Genomic DNA, 19,562 nt, shown 5'->3' with positions numbered 1-19,562 from the left:
TAAAGGCAATGGTCAGTTGTATGAAGATGGCCCATTTTCCTATGGGTAGCCAGTGTATTTTGTTTAGAGCAGGGGTAATAGGATTGAAAGGACCAAGGTTTTTCAATAGTTTGACTGTGGCATTCTGGACTGTTTGTAGTCAGTGTTGTTCCTTTATAGGAAGGCCAGAATACAGGCTATTACAGTAGTCCAGGCGAGACTGATTGATAGGTAAAGATTACTTTTTCTAGAAAATAATTTTAAATAGATACATATTGCAGTAGATTCTGAAGAGATAACAGATGTATTAGTCAGTAAGAAGGAGACAAGAGGTAGCAGTCATTGGCTGCAATGTGATACATATTCTTACCTTCTCAAACTTCAACTTCACTGGTTTAGGGTTGGTAGCAGTTACAGCTTCTGCAATTTCTTGACCAATCTTGAAAGCCTGCTCCTTAGTGGCTCCTTTCAGCAGCACAAACATACTAAAGAACCAGAAAAAAAAATAAAATGAAAGTTGGCGTTGACTGGTCTGCCCTAATTCCAGACCAGGCTTGTCCAAGTTCAGTCATCAAGGGCTTCAAGCAGACCAGGTTTTCAGGATATCCCTAAGGAATATACATGGGCATGCAGGTCTCTCATGCATATTCTTTCAGATATAATGAAAACCTGGCCTGTTTGCAGCCTTCCAGGACTAAATTTGGACAAACCTGTTCTGGACTCTCAGACTTAGGGATTTTCATTCAGTTTCTCCGCACAGTGGTCCAGGGTTAGAGTCTCGAAAAATAAGAAAATTCTTCAACAAGAGCAATATAGACTCATTGTTCAATCCCTAGTCCTAAGTCTAGTGGACTACTGCAATATCCTCTACCTACCATGCCCTAGAAACTTAATAAAACAACTACAGACTGTACAAAACACAGCCCTCAGATTGATCTATTCTCTTGGTAAATTTGACCACATCATTAACGCCTACCTAGACTCATACTGGCTACCTATACAAGCTCAAATTCAATTCAAATTATACTGTCTATTATTCAAAGTAATAAACGGTACTGCACCCACCCACCTAAACAATCGCCTAAACCGGAACCTCTCACCCAAAGGAGAACCCAGTCCCCATTTTCCTACCCCCCATTCAAAGGAACTCAGTGCAAAAAGATGTATGACTACCTACTAGCAACGCAGGCAGCAAAACTAGACCCCTTCAACTCCAACCTGTTGACAGCAACAAGCGACTTCAAATCATTTCGAAAAGAAATCAAAACCATGCTATTCAAAAAATTTATCCAGATATCTTAACTCCCCCCCATATCCTTCCCTCTCCCTTGTAAGTTCCCCCCTCAATTCTCCACTCCTCCTGTAATTTCCCCCCTAAGACTCAACTATGTAACCAGCCCCCTAAACTGTAATTTCCCTGTAAATGTCCAGTTTTCTTCTGATGTAATCCTCAATTTTTTACCTATCTTGTAATTTCTCCCCAAGGCTCAATTATGTAACCAGCTCCCTAAATTGTAATTTTTCCTGGAAATGTCCAGTTATCTTCTGATGTAATCCGCCTAGAACTGCAAGGTACAGGCAGAATAGAAGTCTGTAATGTAATGTAATGTTTCTCCCAGATTGGAACTCTGAAACCAACATTGCCATGTCAGAGAGTTGCTTTCAGGCCTTTTAAGGTTATCTGACATGATTATATAGTTCATAGGTTAAGAATGTTGGTCCTAGAGGTCTGAAGACTGAGATATCAGATTATTTGGCAGCTAAAATTTAATGCTAAGAAATGCAAAGTCATGCCTTTGGGCTGCAAAAACTCGAGGGAATGGTAGTTTAGGGGGTGAAGAACTTATGTGTACAACGGAAGAGCGGGACTTGGGTGGGACTGTATGTGATGATCATAAGGTGGCTAAACAGGTTGAAAAGGTGATGGCGAAAGCTAGAAGGATGCTAGGGTGCATAGGGAGAGGTATGGCCAGTAGGAAAAAGGAGGTATTGATGTCCTTGTAAAAGACTCTTGTGAGACCTCATTTAGAATATTCTGTACAATTTTGGAGGCCGCACCTTCAAAAAGATATAAAAAGGATGGAGGTAGTCCAGGGGAAGGCTTCTAAAATGGTGTGTGGTCTTTGTCATAATCAATCTTTGGTATGTCTCCAGGCTACCTTGTTCCTCATTTTTCTTTGAGCCACTCAAACAAGATTACACTTAGAGCCCATCTGTTTACATATCCTTCTCCTAAATCCTGTCATTATAAGAAGTTCATTGAGAGAACTCTCTCTTTTCAGGCCGTTAAATTGAATGATTGGTTTGGAAAAATTATGCTAGAGGTTTCTTCTTATTTTGAGTTTAGAAAATTGTTAAAGACACAGCTATTCAATAAGTTTGTATCTTAAAGTATCATGTTTTTTAATTCTCTCATTGTTTTACATTTATAATTTGATGTATTTTTATTTGTATTGTAGTCATCGCTGTATGTTTCAGCCTAGAACCATTTTGGTCTGGCAGTATATAAGAATAAAATTATTATTATTATTATAAGGCGTATAGGGACAAACTTAAAGATCTCAATCTGTATATTTTGGAGGAGAGGCGGGAGAGGGGAGATATGATAGAGATGTTTAAATCAAAAATTAAAAAAAGTCACTCCCCAGCAGTGGGTTACCACTCTAAGATCTAATCTTAATGTTAGATCTTAGAGTGGTAACCCACTGCTGGGAGTGACATTTTTTGAATTTTTGGTTTAATTCTCACTATGATACGTGTTCTGTAGAGATGTTTAAATACCTATGTAATGTAAATGTGCATGATTTGAGTCTCTTTCATTTGAAAGGAAACTGCAATGAGAAGGCATAGGTTGAAGTTAAGAGGTGATAGGCTCTGGAGTAATCTAAGGAAATACTTTTTTACAGAAAGGGTGGTAGATGTGTGGAATAGTTTCCCGTACGAGGTGGTGGAGACAGAGACTATGTCTGAATTCAAGAGGGCCTGGCATAGGCACGTAAGATCTCTCGGAGAGAGAAAGCGATAATGGTTACTGCAAATGGACAGACTAGATGGCCTTTATCTGCCATCATGTTTCTATGTTACCTTTATCCATGAGTTTCCAATAGTCATCAATGATGTTGAGAAAGACAGTTTCAATGCTGTGGTATCCCCATACCTTCCCACTATAGCAAGCCAGAACTGGTTTTCAGGCCTGGTACTTGCCCCAGTCTCTGATTCCTTGTGTTTATAGCAAGTACCTATAATATGTAACCTGGATGGTATAGACAGGCTGAATCTCTAATTTACTTTCAGGCAAAACTAGACCACCAATTCTCCAATCTACTAATCGCGACCCCAGACTACAAAACTTTCAGAAAAGAAATAAAAACTCTGCTATTCAAAAAATCCATGAAGACTAACTAACACCGTATGAAACATTTCAATCCTCTGAAGCAACCCGCTCTACTCTGTAACACCTCTGGACATGTCCAGAAATCCTGTTCTGTAATCTGCCTTGAACTGCAAGGAAATGGTGAAATAAAAATCACTAATGTAATGTAATGTTCAGCTTCAGGCAAAGGCAAATAAAGGGGCTGTCCTTCAGAATTGATGGCAGAAGAGAATCCAAAGGACAATTTTGGCACCAAAAAGCAAAGTTTAAATATTGGGGGGTGTAGCTACTGCTGCTAGCCCACCCCTTCAGAAAATCCAAGAGCTATCTTGGGTTCTATTAGGATCTGCTTCCAGAGATTACCAGAATCTTTACATGGGCCTCTGATTATGTTTGCCAGATTTCCTCTATAAAAAAAGTGGACACCTGGCCGTGCCTTGTTCCACCCCCCAGCCAGAGCTCCTCCTTTCCTGAGGTCTGGAGGACCTCTGCAAATGCACGGGCATTGACGCCATGATGTCACACATGTGCACGTTGTGACTGGGCACAGGCCTGTACATACCCAGCGCACAGACCTTAACCAAGCAAATTATAATAAGAGTTGGTGAAGATATGGCACTAAGAGAAAGATATAGAGCTCCAGTGACACCAATGTTCCTGAGTTATAGATTTCTTTATTGGCATATAGTTGCTTTTCAATCAGTTCAATGAAAAATAGTTCCGCAAAACAAAACCAACAAAACACCTCCCCAACTGGTTTCTATAACAGGGTCACTTTAGTTCCTTTTAAAACATCAAAAATAGGTTTAAATTCAGCACAAAAACAAAAACTTTTCATTTGGATTTCTCAAACACTCAGTAGTTAGGCAGGTTTCCAGTTTGGCCTTCTCCGGCTGAGCCAAACTCTCCTTTCTCTTAGGCTAGGCAAATCATTATTGAAAGACTTCTGCCTTCTTTTGCACTCCTTTAAAGCTTATTGAAGCACTGTACATGAACTCACCATTTGAGTTTTTTATTTTAAAGCCAAACTCAATGGCTCTGCAATACCCCTGATGCAGCTTTGACAAGCGAAATGGGGCCTCCATGTTGTGCTCCAGGAAGGGACGTCTGAGCCTGTTTACCGAACGGAACTAGCAGAGAAACTGAAACACGCCAGACCCTGGCTAGTCTCCCTTTCTGTGGTTTTTTTATATTCAGTGCTGTGTTGTGATAAGCAGCACATGTAGATTTGGGACGATCTTTTGGGATCATACCGTGAGTGTGTACCATCTGGGGGTGACGGGATAATCGCGCGCGAGACACCAGCGCGCTGACAATTCAGCGCAAGACAGAAGTGTGCTGCCGAAAGCCGCCGAAAAACTTATTTTTTAACCCCTCCCCCCCACTTTAATGCATAGTGTTTGCGCTGTGGGGGGTGGGGGTGCAACCCCCCCATTATAGACAAAACGGAATTTTTCTTGAAAAAAATCGGAAACTGTTCCGTTTTCTCTATAATGTGGGGGGTTGCACCCCCCGTTGAAGCTCTTAAAAAATAAGTTTTTTGGCAGCGCGCTTCTGTCTTGCGCTGGATTGTCGGTGTCTTGTGCGCCACTGACTATGAACCCCATCTAGGACTGTGCCTTTAGAGTATTATTTGCAATCAATTAAAGAATCTGGAGTACAGAAATATATTTTGGTGACTGGAGTAGTTGCACCTATTTTGGAGGTCTTTTTTTTCTCCAAAACAATAATTGTCTTAGGGTGCTTCTCAGGTTGAATGAATATTGCTCTAGCACAGCTCTTGTTTAGATTTATTTCACCGCATGGTTTTGGAAACCAGAGAGACCGTGATAAGTGTCTAGCATATGCTTTTGGAGCATCACATGCTTCTCAATTTTTCAAATAGTAATTGAAATCATCCATTATTATACTGTTGCCCAATTCTTCAGCTTTCCTAATCCCTGAAAATATTTCTTCAGCTGTCTGCTCATTTTGTCCCGGAGGATGGTAGTATAACCCAACTTTTATATTTCTTCCCTTCACACATGGAATTTCTATCCATAAGGATTCCATTCTGCTATCTATGTCATGGGGGGGGGAGAGGGAAGGGGGTATATCTTTTGTTTTGGTATTATTCCTGATGGTAATGATGGATGGGGGAGGGAATTTTTATCTTTTGTATAGATACTAATTGATTATAAGTGCTTGGTTGATTATTCTTATTTGTATATAAATTGTATTGTACTTTTTGTTGGCATTAAAAACTAACTAAATAAAGTTCAAAAAACCCAAAACAAAACCGTAGCATGGTTTTTAGCGCAGACTGTAGCGGTAACAGCTCTGACGCTCATAGGAATTCTATGAGCACTGGAGCTGTTACCGCTGTGGTCAGTGCTATAAACCACGCTATGATTTTGAAAAAAAGGAGGGGGGGTGTTACATCTTAATCAATCAACAAATAACCTTATAAAGGCCGATGGGAAAAAAGCCAAATGGCATATCTTTATATATCAAGGGTAAAACAAATTAAATTTAGTTCAAAAACTAACGGACCGATATACAAGGAAACACTAAAGAAGAAAAAAAAAAAATCTTTTGTGTATACATGTAACAAAATTTTATTTTATTGTTCCTGGGTAATACATGTTCTTTCTTAATTGCTCATGCCACGAAAAGGCTATCATTCCCCTCAAATTTTGCTTTTGTGACTAGGACATTGATATTTTGAAATTAAGATGTGTGATTCCTACAAGGCATGTCTGTTGGTGATCAAGGTAAACCTTGGACATTTCACTTCACATGTGAGCACTGCCAAAAAACTCTAGATGGTAAGACAATTTTGTTTCTCACTAGGATGGTGGAATTTTCTGCTATAAGATTTCTTAGAATGTTTAATTAAAAAAAATATTTAAATTTTATATTTTTCCATGTTATTTGAAAATATATATGTAACGTGCAGCGGGAATTTCATAAACATTAGTCATAAGTGAAATGAATTTATTGTTTTCATTACCAGAAATTAATTTTGTTCTTCTACAGGATAGTACAGAGAAGAGAGAGCCATGAAGTTTGCCATCCCAAGAATTTGGCGAGAACCCACTGACCACTCAAGAAACTGTTACTTCTAAATATCACAAGTAGCAAGCATGTATCTGCAATCATATATCCAGACATTCCTTCATCCATCGCAATGCCCTGAGCTCCCCATACCCACTCCCCGAGAAAGCAGCTATCTTCGGAAGAGAGTAGCAAGTTAGAGAGTGAGGGAGATGATATAGATTCAGTGGTGCAGCTGATGATAGAAACCCGTACTATCCAAAAAGACCTCAACAACCTTGGTCTCACCAAGTCCAATGCCAAGCTTTTGACTTCTAGGCTCAAGCAGTGGAACTTGTTGGATGATCAGAGGAAGCATCACCAAGCTTTTTCCATCTTCCTCACCCATCAAGATGGGCTCTGCTTCTGCCACAATGTGACCACTTTGTTTGAGGCAACTGGAATCGCCTGTAACCCAAAAGGGTGGCGTCTTTTCATTGACAGCTCATCCAGAAGCAGCTGCATAACATAAGAACATAAGAATAGCCTTACTGGGTCAGACCAATGGTCCATCAAGCCCAGGAGTTTTTATTGCTATTCAATTTTAGTGTGTATGAGTTGTTTGATGTCACCTGAAAATGCCATTACCTGTCAGTATCACCGTACACAACTCGAGCTCCCCATTTTGTTGTATCATTCACCAGTTTTATTGCTCGCTCAAGTGTTTCCCGAGATTTGTGAACAACGCTGTCACCGACCTACAAAGAGAAACAGAGACAATCCCATCTCTCACAAAATGACCACAAAAATCATCCCCTCCTGAAGAGCTTGTGGCAACAGGAAAATGTGTTTAACTGATTTTCCTACAAGATGTCTTCAAAAAGCCTTGTGTTTCAATTTGCTTATCTAGATGCAATCGTCACTTTGGCAAGGAGTGGACAAGACACAGCAAATGAAGAAACACTTGAAGTCATGAGGAGGTGAAGAAATTAAATGTCTAGATCCTAAAGCAGTGGTTCTTAAATCTGTCCTGGGGGACCCCCAGACAGTCGAGTATTCAAAATATCCCTGAGGAATATGCATGAGGCCGATTTGCATACAATGGGCAACAGTCATACAAATTGGCCTCATGCATATTCATTAGGTATATCTTGAAAAGCCCAATGACATAAAGCATTCTAAATGATCATGTAAAATGCTATTGTATCTTAGCTGCCTTTGTGTGCAGGTTTCCATTTGTGGCTTCTGTGGCAAACAGATGATTTTATATCCATTACATAATCTTTATTGGCTGCTGATGAGGTTAAGGGTAAAGCTTTACAATATCAACAGCAATATTTCATGTTACAAGGCAATGGAGTTGGCATGTCCCTTAGTCAACAGACCTTAGTAAAGGTACCCTCTATATGGAATATTCAACTATCAAGAAAAAGAGCTAAGGCATTCTCTGTTGCTGCAACTACATTGTGATATAGGTTTCACTTGGATATTAGATTGCAGGAGAATTATCTTTACTTTTGTAAGAAGGTCAAGATGGTACCTGCTGAAGTGGAGATTATAAGGAAGAGGTGGCGGGTACTGCTGCATAATATTTTGACTCTTATCATTGTGTTTTTAAAGTTTTTGCTTTTATTTATTCATTTTATGCTGATTATGATTCTGCTGGTTGCTTGTGGGAAGTGGTTAATAAATATTTTAAATACACAAATAATTGATGGAAATTAGGTAAAGGGATAGATTGTGGGAAACAAGATAGGAAAACAATAGAAAAGTTATGGGAAATAAGGCTTGGGAAAGCTTCAAAGAAGGGTATCAAAGAGCAAAAAAAAGAAGGGGGTGGTGAGGCAAGAAAGTTGTTAGGGAAAGATCAAGAGAGAGAATTAAGGAAGACAGCAACAGAAGATGAGGTCCAAGAACTGACAAAACAAAGCAAAAACAGAAGAGCATGAAGAAAAAAGAGGAGAAAGAAGGGGAGGAGGGCATAGAAAATGCAGCAGTACTTTAGTGAATAATTTTATTTTAAATGTAGATGAAGCAATATAAGACGACGTCTTTAACAATAATGTTCATTAACAACCATTGGCAGAAACTTTGCTATGATTTAACCCCCCCCCCCGAGTAGGATATTTCATTATTTTGCATATCAAAGATAAAGAATATGGGGCTCATAATCGAAAGAGAAAAACATCCAAAAATCGGCCTAAGTCGGCACTTGGACGAACATTTCTCAAAAACGTCCAAGTGCCGATAATAAAACCGAGTTTTGGACGCATTTCTAAACGACCTAGGCCTTCATAGTGCCGCTGAATGACCAAAGCTAAACGGGGCATTTCGGGAGGCGTGTCAAGAGCGGGAGTTGGGAGGGACGTGGGCCGGGTTAGACTTAGTCGTACAGCATGTATAACCGAAAGTTTTACAACAGAGCCTAGACGGAACTTGGATGTTGTGACTTAGACCTTGTAAAACATGGTCTAAGTCACAAAATCCCACCTAAAGTCACCAGATAAGCACTGAAAACACATAAAACAGACCCACACACACTACCCCAGTGATCGATGACACTCCCCCACCCCCATAAAAATTTTAATCACACCTTTAAAATTCAGCCTCCAGCCAATCATCGCCTGGCCGCCTGGCATAGGAAAGCTTAGTCGTCCAGCACAGAGGCAGCTGAAGTCATCTTGGGGGTGGGTTAGGGACTCATAGAGAGGAGGACCCATGCCCATAAGCCCCTGTAATCACTGCATTGATATTGAAACATGTGCACTGCCCTATCCACCCCCAAAACCCTTTTGTACTGGCATATAAGTGGCTTCTGCAGCCATAAGGGCTATTGGGGTGGTAGATAAGTGGGTCTAGGGGATTCTGGAGGTGGTTTGGGGGGCTCACCATGACCCATAAGGGAGCTGTAGTGAGATGATGACATGGCACCCTTTTTGTGAAGTTCACAGCAGTGCCCTGTAAGGTACCCCACTATTTAGGTGCCATGTCTGGGTGTTCAGTCCATCACTTTGCAGACCCCTTCCACGTCCAACAGGACTTCTTCTAGGCGTTTTGGACTTGGACGGAAATGTGGTATAAAGATGGACGATTTAACGGCTTGGACGATCTGATCGGTAGAACGTATAATTAGATAATTTTCGAAAGTAAAAAAAAGTTGGACGTCTCTTTCGAAAATGTGTCTTAGGCTCTTTTTAACTTTGAACGACTTGCGTAAACGGACTTGCGTAAACGGACTTGCGTAAACGGACTTGCGTAAACAGAGTAAACGGACTTAGACGTCCCTTTTGATTATGCCCCTCCACATATCCAACAGAAAGACTGCCTATTCTCCATCCCACTATTCACATGCTCAGACTATAAAAAGATATGGTACCAGGTTTATGGCATATTGTTTCAAACCAATGCACACTGCTACTAGTGCTGCCCAATTCGCCGATTCAAATCGATTCACTTTCTAAAAAAAAAAAAATCAGTAAACAGGCTTCTCCTGGCCTGCCTTGCCGGGGCCATCCCTCTGTTACATCACTGATGACGTGGCAGAAGGAAGCCCTGGCGGGCAGCCCGCAAAAAGCCTGTTCACAATGCTGCTTCTGCCAAGCTGGTCACTGCCACCGCTGCTGCTACTTTAGGAGGCCCAAAGGGGGGTGGTGGAGGTCAGTCAAGAGGTGCTGCATTAGGGAATAGGAGGGATGGAAAGCTGCTATATAGGGGGATAGGAAGGCCGGGGGGGGGGGGGGGGGGAGAGAGAGGAAGATTTGATGGAGATGGGATGGAGGAGAGGAATAGAGAGATGCAACAGAGGTAGAAAGGGGTGAGACGGAGATATCCTGCATATGGTGGAGCGGAGGGAGACATGCATAGAGAAGAGAGAGGGAGAAATGTTGGGACATAGGTTAGAGGGCAGGGAGAGATGGTGCATGGGGAGACAGAAATGGTGCACATGATAATGAAGGAGAGGAAGAGAGAGAAGCTGAATGGTTGGGAATAGAGACCCAGGGCACAGGACAGTGGAAGAGAAGATATGGAGATGGAAGAAGGATGGTGAGTACAGAAGAAAGAAGAAAATGTCAAATGGACAGGAGACCCTGGCGAGCGAGTCAATAGAAGACAAATAGAAACTAGAGCCTGGGACCAACATGATTTGAATAATAAAATAACCAGACAAAAGGTAGAAAAAAAAAATTATTTTCTATTTTATGCTTACAATATGTCAGATTTGAAATATGTATCCTGCCAGAGCTAGTGTTACGACAGCAAGTGTGAGCTAGGACCTAAAAGAGAGGAAAAATCTTTTTTGTTTACACTACAGCGTTGGCATGAGGCTGGAGAGATCAAAGAAGGCTGGGGTGGGTGAAAAGGCTACAAAATAAACCTGCCAGGATGTTTGAAAAAAAAGCCCTATTGGGAAGGAAAAGTGAACCAAATCAAAAAACCAATTCAATAGGCCAAATCGATTCTAATTAAAAAATCTGTCCCTGAATTGGGCAGCATTAACTGCTACATGCTAAGTAGCCGGAATTAAACAAGTTTTGGGAATGAATGACATTTCTTTCCTCTACAAAGATTTTTCTTTTTATCTAAAGTTCCCCTTGCAATGCAGGATTGTTACTGAAACACTGCACTAATGAAAGGCTCTTGAGCTAAAAAAATTATCAGTGCCTGATTTGTCTAGGCAGACCCAAATATAGAGACTTAACATGCACTAATGGACTTTGGAATGTGCTAGTGCTAAGAAGCCCATTATATACCTACTAGTCTTTAAGCCCGTTACATTAACGGGTGCTAGAAAAGATGTGTGTGTCTGTCTTTCTTTCTTTCTCTCTCTTTCCTCGGCTGTCCAGCAGTAGCCCTTCTACCTTCCTTTTACCTCCCCCTGTCCAGCAGCACCTCTTCCCTGCTCCCCCTGTCCATCAATACCTGTCCAGCTGTCTGCCCCCAGCATACTCTTCCCCCCAAAGCAGCCCCCTTTCCCTCTCCCCCTCCACTTCTTACCATATTGGGACACCTCGCAGCAACCGCATGACAAACTCTTGCCGTTGCTGAGAAAAACCGCTGCTTAATCCACTGCACGCGCCCCAAGCCGGAGCATTCGCCACAAGCTTCCCCACGTGCCACAAATGGAATGCGGCCACGGAAGCACCCATCACGGTGGCAGGGATCATGGCCTCCTAAGTGTGCTTGCGCGCTTAGGGTTTTATTAAAGAGGATGGGCTTCTTAGAATTTAACATGTACTAAGCCTCAGTATAAGGGCCCTTAAATAAGTAAGAACATAAGATTTACTGCTGCTGGATCAGACCAGTGAACATCATGCCTCCAGTCTGCTCACGTAGTGGCCCTTAGATCAAAGACCAGTGCCCTATTTGAATCTAGCTGTTCCAGTAGGAACTTATCCAACCTTTTCTTGAATCCCTGAAGGGTGCTTTCCCCTATAACAGCCTCCGGAAGAGCATTCCAGATTTCTACCACTCTCTGGGTGAAGAAGAACTTCCTTATATTTGTATGGAGTCTTTTCCCTTCTAACTTTAGCGAGTGGCCTCTCGTTCTCTTCACCTTGGAGAGGGTGAACAATCTCTCTTTCTCTACTAAGTCAATTCCCTTCAAACTCTTGAATGTATCAATCATGTCCCCTCTCAGTCTCCTCTGGGCATGGAGGGAGCATAGGAACAGGAACACAAGGGGGGTAGTACTGGAGAGGAGAATAGGGACAGGGACACAAAAGAGAATATGCTGGATGAAAGGGTAGTTTAAAAAAGGAGAGATAGTGGATCTGTGGATGGTGGGGTCCATTGCTGCAGCTGCGGGGGGATGGAGATGAACAAAAGGAAAGATGCCAGACCTCCAGGGGAGGAAAGGGAAACAGAAGGGGAGGACAGAGATGGAAGATGGATGGTTAGCAAGAAGAAAGAAGGAGAGCCAGATCAGAAGACAACCAGACCAACATGTTTTGAAAAGTGACCAGACAACAAAAGGTAGGAAAAATAATTTTATTTTCTGTTTTGTGATTACAATATGTCAGATTTGAAATGTGTATCCTGCCAGAGCTGGTGTTAGTTTACACGAACGTGAGTTAGGATTTAACAGAGAAAGGAAAAGTCTTTTTTGTTTGTTTATTTTGTTTACACCACAGGACCAGTGTGGGTAGGAGAGCACAAAGGGGGTGAAGCGGCTATAAAATAAACCCACCAGGATGTTTGGAAAAAAACCACCCAATTGGGCAGGAAAATTGAATCAAAAAATGGATTCAATAGGCTGAATCGAATTGAAATTTTTTTTCCTGAATCGGGCAGCACTGGTCCTCATACCATGCACAATCAAACGCAAAGACAATGTAAATGTGTGCCTGTAGGTACCTGCAGATTTTATAAAACACATGCATACATCACCTCCATTCTCTACTTTGCACAAACTATGCCTCTGTGTGATATTTTGGCATGCATATTTTCAGACATGTATAATGGCTATGTGATTTTATAAACTACCTTTTCTGCACGAAAAACAAACTTTAAAATACTCATAACATGGCATGGGGAGAAGAAAAAGTTAAGAGGAAAAGAAATATAGCAAGTTTAGGGAGGAGAAAAGACTATTAAAATATTTCAGCCTGCAATTAATAACTAGAATATCCTAAAGAACATTTTACTACCAAAAGAGCACTGTGAAAGAATCCGTTTAGCCACTAGCCATGCCCCCCATTGGCAGAGAAATCAGAGTGTAAGCATTTCTTGAAGCCTGTTCCCTTACCTCAACACATGGCATTCTTCCAGAGAAATTAGCAGCAGTGTATCCATATGTAACATTGGCTATCAATTTAAGACCCAGCTGACGAGCCTCAAGCATCCTTGTGAGAGCTTTGTCATGTTTGCATGCCTTCATAGATTGTTTCACCATTATCCTGGTGTGTAAGATCTCCTCTAGCATCCGTGGAAGTATACCTTTTCTTACAGAGGCCTACAAGGGGCGACAAATTAAGAATAACCAGTGTCTCACATATTTCTTTAATAGAACCAGGTGACCAAAATTTCTGTCAATCCACTTCAAAGACAAATAATAAATTTCTACTTACTGACTATATTACTTTTTGCTCATTTCTTTTTCCAAAGCATTAAATATGCTGTAGGAATGAGCAAAAACACTTACCTGAAAGTGTTCTCCAAGGGCAGCAGGCATATATTCTTACATAATGGTGATGTCATTCACGGATACTGGTACTGACAATACCAAGTGTACTGTCACTTTAAATCTTTAGGCCGTGCCCATACCAGGTGTGTGTCAGTAACAAAGCTAAGAAGCTAACTAGGGGAGGTGGGCAGCTTGTGAGAATATATGCCTGCTATCCTCGAACACCTACTGCATAAGTATCTTTGCTTTCTGTGAGGACAAGCAGGCATAATATTCTCACATGTGGGACTCTGGACGAGGGAAAACCTAAGAGTGTTCGAGGGAAACAGATTCTGCAGAAAGCACAGTTACTTACCCTAACAGGTGCTATCCAGATATTCTCACATGTGGGTGACCTAAGAATTGCCGCTGCTGGGTCAGACCACTGGTCCATCGTGCCCAACAGTTCGCTCATGTGGCAGCCAATCTCCTATTTGAATCTAGCCTTACCTTGGTGAATGTCCAGGGTGTCGTTGCCAGGCCAAAGGGCAGAGCCAAAAACTGATAATGCTGATCTAGCACATGAAACCATAGGAATTTGCGGTGAGCTGGAAAAATGGGAATGTGCAAATATGCCTCCATAAGACCCAGGGAGGCCAGCCGAAGGGAGACTGTAGGAGCTGTGCCTAGTCCTGAGCACATGGCAGAACAGTGAGCGGAGAGTGTGCTAGCAGGAAGAAGCAGAGAGAGGAGCAGAGAAGGCGGTGCTAGCAGGGGAAGAGGAGAGAAGCTGATATGCACGGACGGGGAGAGGGACCTTGGGGTGATAGTGTCCGAAGATCTAAAGGTGAAAAAACAGTGTGACAAGGCAGTGGCTGGCAGTGGCCAGAAGGATGCTGGGCTGTATAAAGAGAGGCGTAGTCAGTAGAAGGAAGAAGGTGTTGATGCCCCTGTACAGGTCATTGGTGAGGCCCCACTTGGAGTATTGTGTTCAGTTTTGGAGACCGTATCTGGCGAAAGATGTAAGAAGACTTGAAGCGGTCCAGAGGAGGGCGACTAAAATGATAGGAGGCTTGCGCCAGAAGACGTATGAGGAGAGACTGGAAGCCCTGAATATGTATACCCTAGAGGAAAGGAGAGACAGGGGAGATATAATTCAGACGTTCAAATACTTGAAGGGTATTAACGTAGAACAAAATCTTTTTCAGAGAAAGGAAAATGGTAAAACCAGAGGACATAATTTGAGGTTGAGGGGTGGTAGATTCAAGAACAATGTTAGGAAATTCTACTTTACGGAGAGGGTGGTGAATGCCTGGAATGCGCTCCCGAGAGAGGTGGTGGAGAGTAAAACGGTGACTGAGTTCAAAGAAGCGTGGGATGAACACAAAGAGTCTAGAATCAAAAAATAAGATTAAATATTGAACTAAGGCCAGTACTGGGCAGACTTGAACGGTTTGTGTCTGTGTATGGCCGTTTGGTGGAGGATGGGCTGGGGAGGGCTTCAATGGCTGGGAGGGTATAGATGGGCTGGAGTAAGTCTTAACAGAGATTTCGGCAGTTGGAACCCAAGCACAGTACCGGGTAAAGCTTTGGATTCTTGCCCAGAAATAGCTAAGAAGAAAAAATTTAAAAAAAATTTAAATTGAATTAGATTGGGCAGACTGGATGGACCATTCGGGTCTTTATCTGCCATCATCTACTATGTAGCTGCAAAGGTTATTATACTTACCTGACTTAATAAGAACATTAACAAAAGTCTTATGCAATAAGATAGCACATGGCACTGAAGTAATTATTGTTTGTTTTTGCTTTGTTTTATTGTTGGAGAAAAAACCGGAAAATACTACAAGCTGGAAACCGGGCATGCAACAAACTGTCAGCACCTCAGTGGCCATCTTGGAACCTGGCAGATACTGAACAGTCTCTCTCTTGTGCAGAGTGAATCACTGCCATCTATTATCATTGCTGTTTGTGTTCATGGTTTTCTCAGAATACTTTATTTTGTGCAATTGCTTTAAATACAAAGACTTGTATAATACACCTTTTTCATTTTTTAAAACACAATTCTTTGGGGTGTGCATACCTTTATGTCTTTAATGTGTCTGGGTTGTCTAAAGAGGAGTGCTCAGTGGTTTAGATCTGCATGCCTTCTAGGGCTTCAGCCTTCTTAGCAGAGCATGCCTAGTTTCTTTTTTCTGCCACCTGGTGGAGGGCCACTGTAAGGATAGCGTGGACCCTGGCCAATGACAGCACCCCTCCCTTCAGCTAGAAGCAATGGCAGTCGATCTTTATTAGACAACTCCCCTCCCTCCAGCCCCCAAAGCAGCAGTGGCCCAACAACCTCCCTCTCCCCCCCCAAAGCAATGGCAGCCGACCTGACCCAGCACCCCCTTACTCCAGCCCCTGAAGCATAGTGGCAGCCGATCCTGCCCCGACAATCCTCATTCTCTCCCTCCAGCCCCCAAAGCAGCTGCTGGTCAGCAGAAGCACTTTAAAAAGACTGCTTGTGGCCAGCCCCAGCAAGACCTTTCCTCTGCCACATCAATTCCAACGTAGCAGAGGAAAGGCTCTGCCAAAAGTGTCCGCAAGCAGCCTGTTTCTGTGTGCTTTCTCTTGGTGCTGCACTGGGCTTGCTTGCCCATGATCTTGGCTAAAAGAACCGGACCTAGATTAGACTGCCTTGCTTGCCTTCTCTGCTGATCGGCTGCTGCTGCTTTGGGAGAGCCACAGGTAAGAGATAACAGCTCTACAGAGTGAGGGGAGTCCATCAGAGGCCAGACCTGGGGAAGGAGTGGACCAAAAGCGTGTGGGGTGAGGAGGAAGGGACATGGATACTGGACCTGAAGCATAAAGGGCAGGGGAGGGGAGATGGATGGATGCTGGACCCATAAGTGGAGTGGAGTGGGGTGGGAGAGAAAAGGGGAGGGAAAGAAAGTGACTCAGAACAGAATGGAGGGTGGGAAGGGAGGAACAGATGCTGGACCTACAAGTGGGTATGTGGGGGGATGATCGAGAGAGGAAGAGAGAATGACTCAGACCAGAATATGGTATGGGGTATAGTATTACAGTAGTTAGGCCTATTTTTAATAGTAGCTCTCAAGCAAACAGAAGCTACATTTATCTGGCATTTGCCAATCCCCATGGGTAGTTATTCTTATGTACGATCCTTTTTAATGATACAGTCAGTTATAGTTAAGTTTATATCTCTGGCATAAAGTTTTAGTTTAAAACTAAGGGAAAAAGTGTTATACATTAGTTAATGAAGTTTGCTTTAAAAAAAAAAAAAATTAAAACTGTCTATCAATATACCTACAAATTTATCTTTTATCTCCTATCATTAAATCACAGGACAAAAGTAATGGTCCCTTATCCAGAGAATGTCTTCTTTTAGAACTTCTCTGTTCACACTTAAACTGCTAATCAGATATAGTTAGTACATACAGGTAGAATTCCTACAATTTAAAAATCAGTACCTTAACGAAAGCCATTCCATTGGGTGATACAGTGATGTCATGTCGGATCTGATATAAGAGGTCTGGAGGGACTCGCAGAGATGTACAGCCAAAGGAGAATGCTTCAGGCCTGAGAGAGAGAGAAAACATGTATATAAAACGTGTAACACAACATTTATCTGTATAGATAGCTACAAGTCCAGCATCCAGTCTAGAAATTCAGAGGTATAAATTCCACCCATCCAGCCCCTGCAGTGCAGGGTTTCAAGGCAGAAGGGAGCCATTAGCAGACAATTCTGGATTTTTTTGAAGAAAATTATTTTTGCTTTCAGTATTTATTGCTCAAGGGCTCTTAAATTTTAACTTCTGCCAATACAAAAACAGATCAATTCAGAAGTAGTTGATATCTTCTCTATACTAGCTGCGTTGGGATTTTTTATACCCTTACCAGTAAAAACGCATCAAAAGGGTCACCAACTAGATTTGGTCACCTTTTCGACGAAAGAAGTGACTTGGTCGAAAATTCACTTTATTCAAGGTGCATCTAGTCAGATCATTACTTATACAATTTTGAACTTTGCTGGCAGGAAAACCAGCCGCTTTCAAAATTGGATAATAAAAATAGAAAAGTAAAATTAATTATCAATAGAGGAAGTATAAACCAAACAGAGTTCTTTCTGGTCTCATTACGAGCTAAATCCTAAAGGTGATGAGGACTTAAATTTTCCAACAATATGGAAAAAGTTCAGTAAGAAAGTATTAGATCAAATAGCTCCATTAAAAACGTATAAAAAGAGACAGAGATCCTCGAATGAATGGTTTGATACTGATCTATTAGTTTTTAAACAGGAATTAAGAAAACTGGAAAGGATCTGGTTAAAATCAAATAGGGAGGAGGACAAGGTAAATTGGAGACTTAAAGAACTATAAACTCCTGATTAAAGAAAAGTGTTCAAAATATTATGCACAGAAAATAGGGTCAGCACTTTCAAGAGAGCTACACCAGGTTCGCAGGTAACACCATGGTAGTCTGTCTGAGATGGATAAAAAGCACCTGACACCATCCTGATCCAAAAAGCAGAATGGGACCTATACTATTGGCGTTATAGGTTCTACCCATGGGAAGGGAAAGCGGGTAGCTTGCTGGCTAGGCTAATTTGACCCAATCGAAAGTGCCAGGTGATACTGTCTATCAAAGATACACAAGGTCAGACCTACACTACAGAGACCCATATCCAACAACAATTTGTGTATTACTACAAAGGCCTATATGCCCAAAAACCCTTTGCAGAGGCGGACAGAGATGCATTTTTCAAAGACGTTCTGGTCTCTAAACTATCTCCAGAGCAACTTAATCTATTAAATGTCCCTATTACTCAACGGGAAGTAGAAACTGGCATTAAATTGTTGAAACTTACTAAGTCTCCGGGGCCTATGGTTATGGGCCCGAATATTATAAGATTATGTCAGATATTATTTCCCCATCCTTAAACACAGTAAATAAAGGTCTGGACCAACAGAACATGGCACACATATTGTTGCTTCCCAAACCTGGTAAGGACCCCTTCACAGGTGGGCTCATGCCGCCCAATATCACTTCTTAACCAGGACGCAAAATTATTAGCAGCCCTACTAGCTAAAAGATTGAATGCTTTTTTACCTCTCCTAATACATGAAGATCTTTGTCCCTGAGAGATACGCATCCATGAATTTGACTAAAGCCTTGATAGCATTGTATTCCAGATGAGGAGGGGAGAACACAGCCACCATATTAGGCCTGGATATGGAAAAGGTGTTCGATAATATATTGTGGCAATACCTTTTTTTGGATCATGGGTGCCTATTGGTTGGAAGGGAAAATCCAGGAGTGGGTTCGTATTTACAACCGCAAGCTCGCCTACTTGTCAATAAGAACATAAGAACATAAGCAGTGCCTCTGCCGGGTCAGACCACAGGTCCATCCTGCCCAGCAGTCCGCTCCCGCGGCGGCCCAAACAGGTCAAGACCTATCTGAATCATCAGAAGGGGCTCCCTTGCCACCTTGGTTTCCCATTTAAGTCCTGCCTTCCTATCGAAGTCCTAGCCCTCCGGTCTTGCACATGCACGACCTGGTTGGTTTGTACTCATTACCTGGGTAACTTCCTATACTTGTGTTACATCCCAGCTCCTCCCTCAGTATCCCACGATCCCTTTATCCCTCAGGAATCCATCCAATCCCTTTTTGAATCCTTGTACCGTACTCTGCCTGATCACTTCTTCCGGTAGCACATTCCACGTGTCCACGACCCTTTGTGTGAAAAAAAACTTCCTTGCATTTGTTTTGAACCTGTCTCCCTTCAGTTTCTCCGAATGCCCCCTCGTACTTGTTGCCCCCTTCAGTCTGAAGAATCTGTCCCTATCTACCCTCTCTATGCCCCTCATGATCTTGAAGGTCTCTATCATATCTCCCCTGAGCCTCCTTTTCTCCAGAGAGAAGAGCCCCAGCCTATCCAACCTCTCGTAGTATGGGCAGTGTTCCAGCCCTCTTACCATTTTCGTTGCTCTCCTTTGGACTCTCTCAAGTACCGCCATGTCCTTCTTGAGGTGCGGCGACCAATATTGAACGCAGTATTCTAGATGTGGACGCACCATCGCTCGATAC

The 19,562-nt window shown here is 42.2% G+C and overlaps 1 protein-coding gene across 4 annotated transcripts in view; it reads right to left on the bottom strand.

Moving 5' to 3' along the window:
- Nucleotides 1–19,562, bottom strand: part of REV3L (REV3 like, DNA directed polymerase zeta catalytic subunit) — a 696,072-nt gene that overhangs the window by 85,986 nt on the left and 590,524 nt on the right. For all 4 annotated transcript variants that reach the window (XM_033939819.1, XM_033939820.1, XM_033939822.1 and 1 more), the window contains 4 exons: nt 16,943–17,051; nt 13,113–13,319; nt 7,016–7,125; nt 350–464 (listed from right to left, as the gene is read on the bottom strand). In XM_033939819.1, coding sequence (XP_033795710.1) covers nt 350–464; nt 7,016–7,125; nt 13,113–13,319; nt 16,943–17,051 — 541 coding nt within the window. The remainder of the gene's footprint in view (nt 1–349; nt 465–7,015; nt 7,126–13,112; nt 13,320–16,942; nt 17,052–19,562) is intronic.

This window comes from Geotrypetes seraphini, chromosome 3, assembly GCF_902459505.1.
Source record: "Geotrypetes seraphini chromosome 3, aGeoSer1.1, whole genome shotgun sequence".
In the NCBI taxonomy this organism is placed as follows: Eukaryota; Metazoa; Chordata; class Amphibia; order Gymnophiona; family Dermophiidae; genus Geotrypetes; species Geotrypetes seraphini.
Note: the sequence above shows the minus strand (reverse complement) of the source record. Positions and strands in the feature narration are given on the sequence as shown.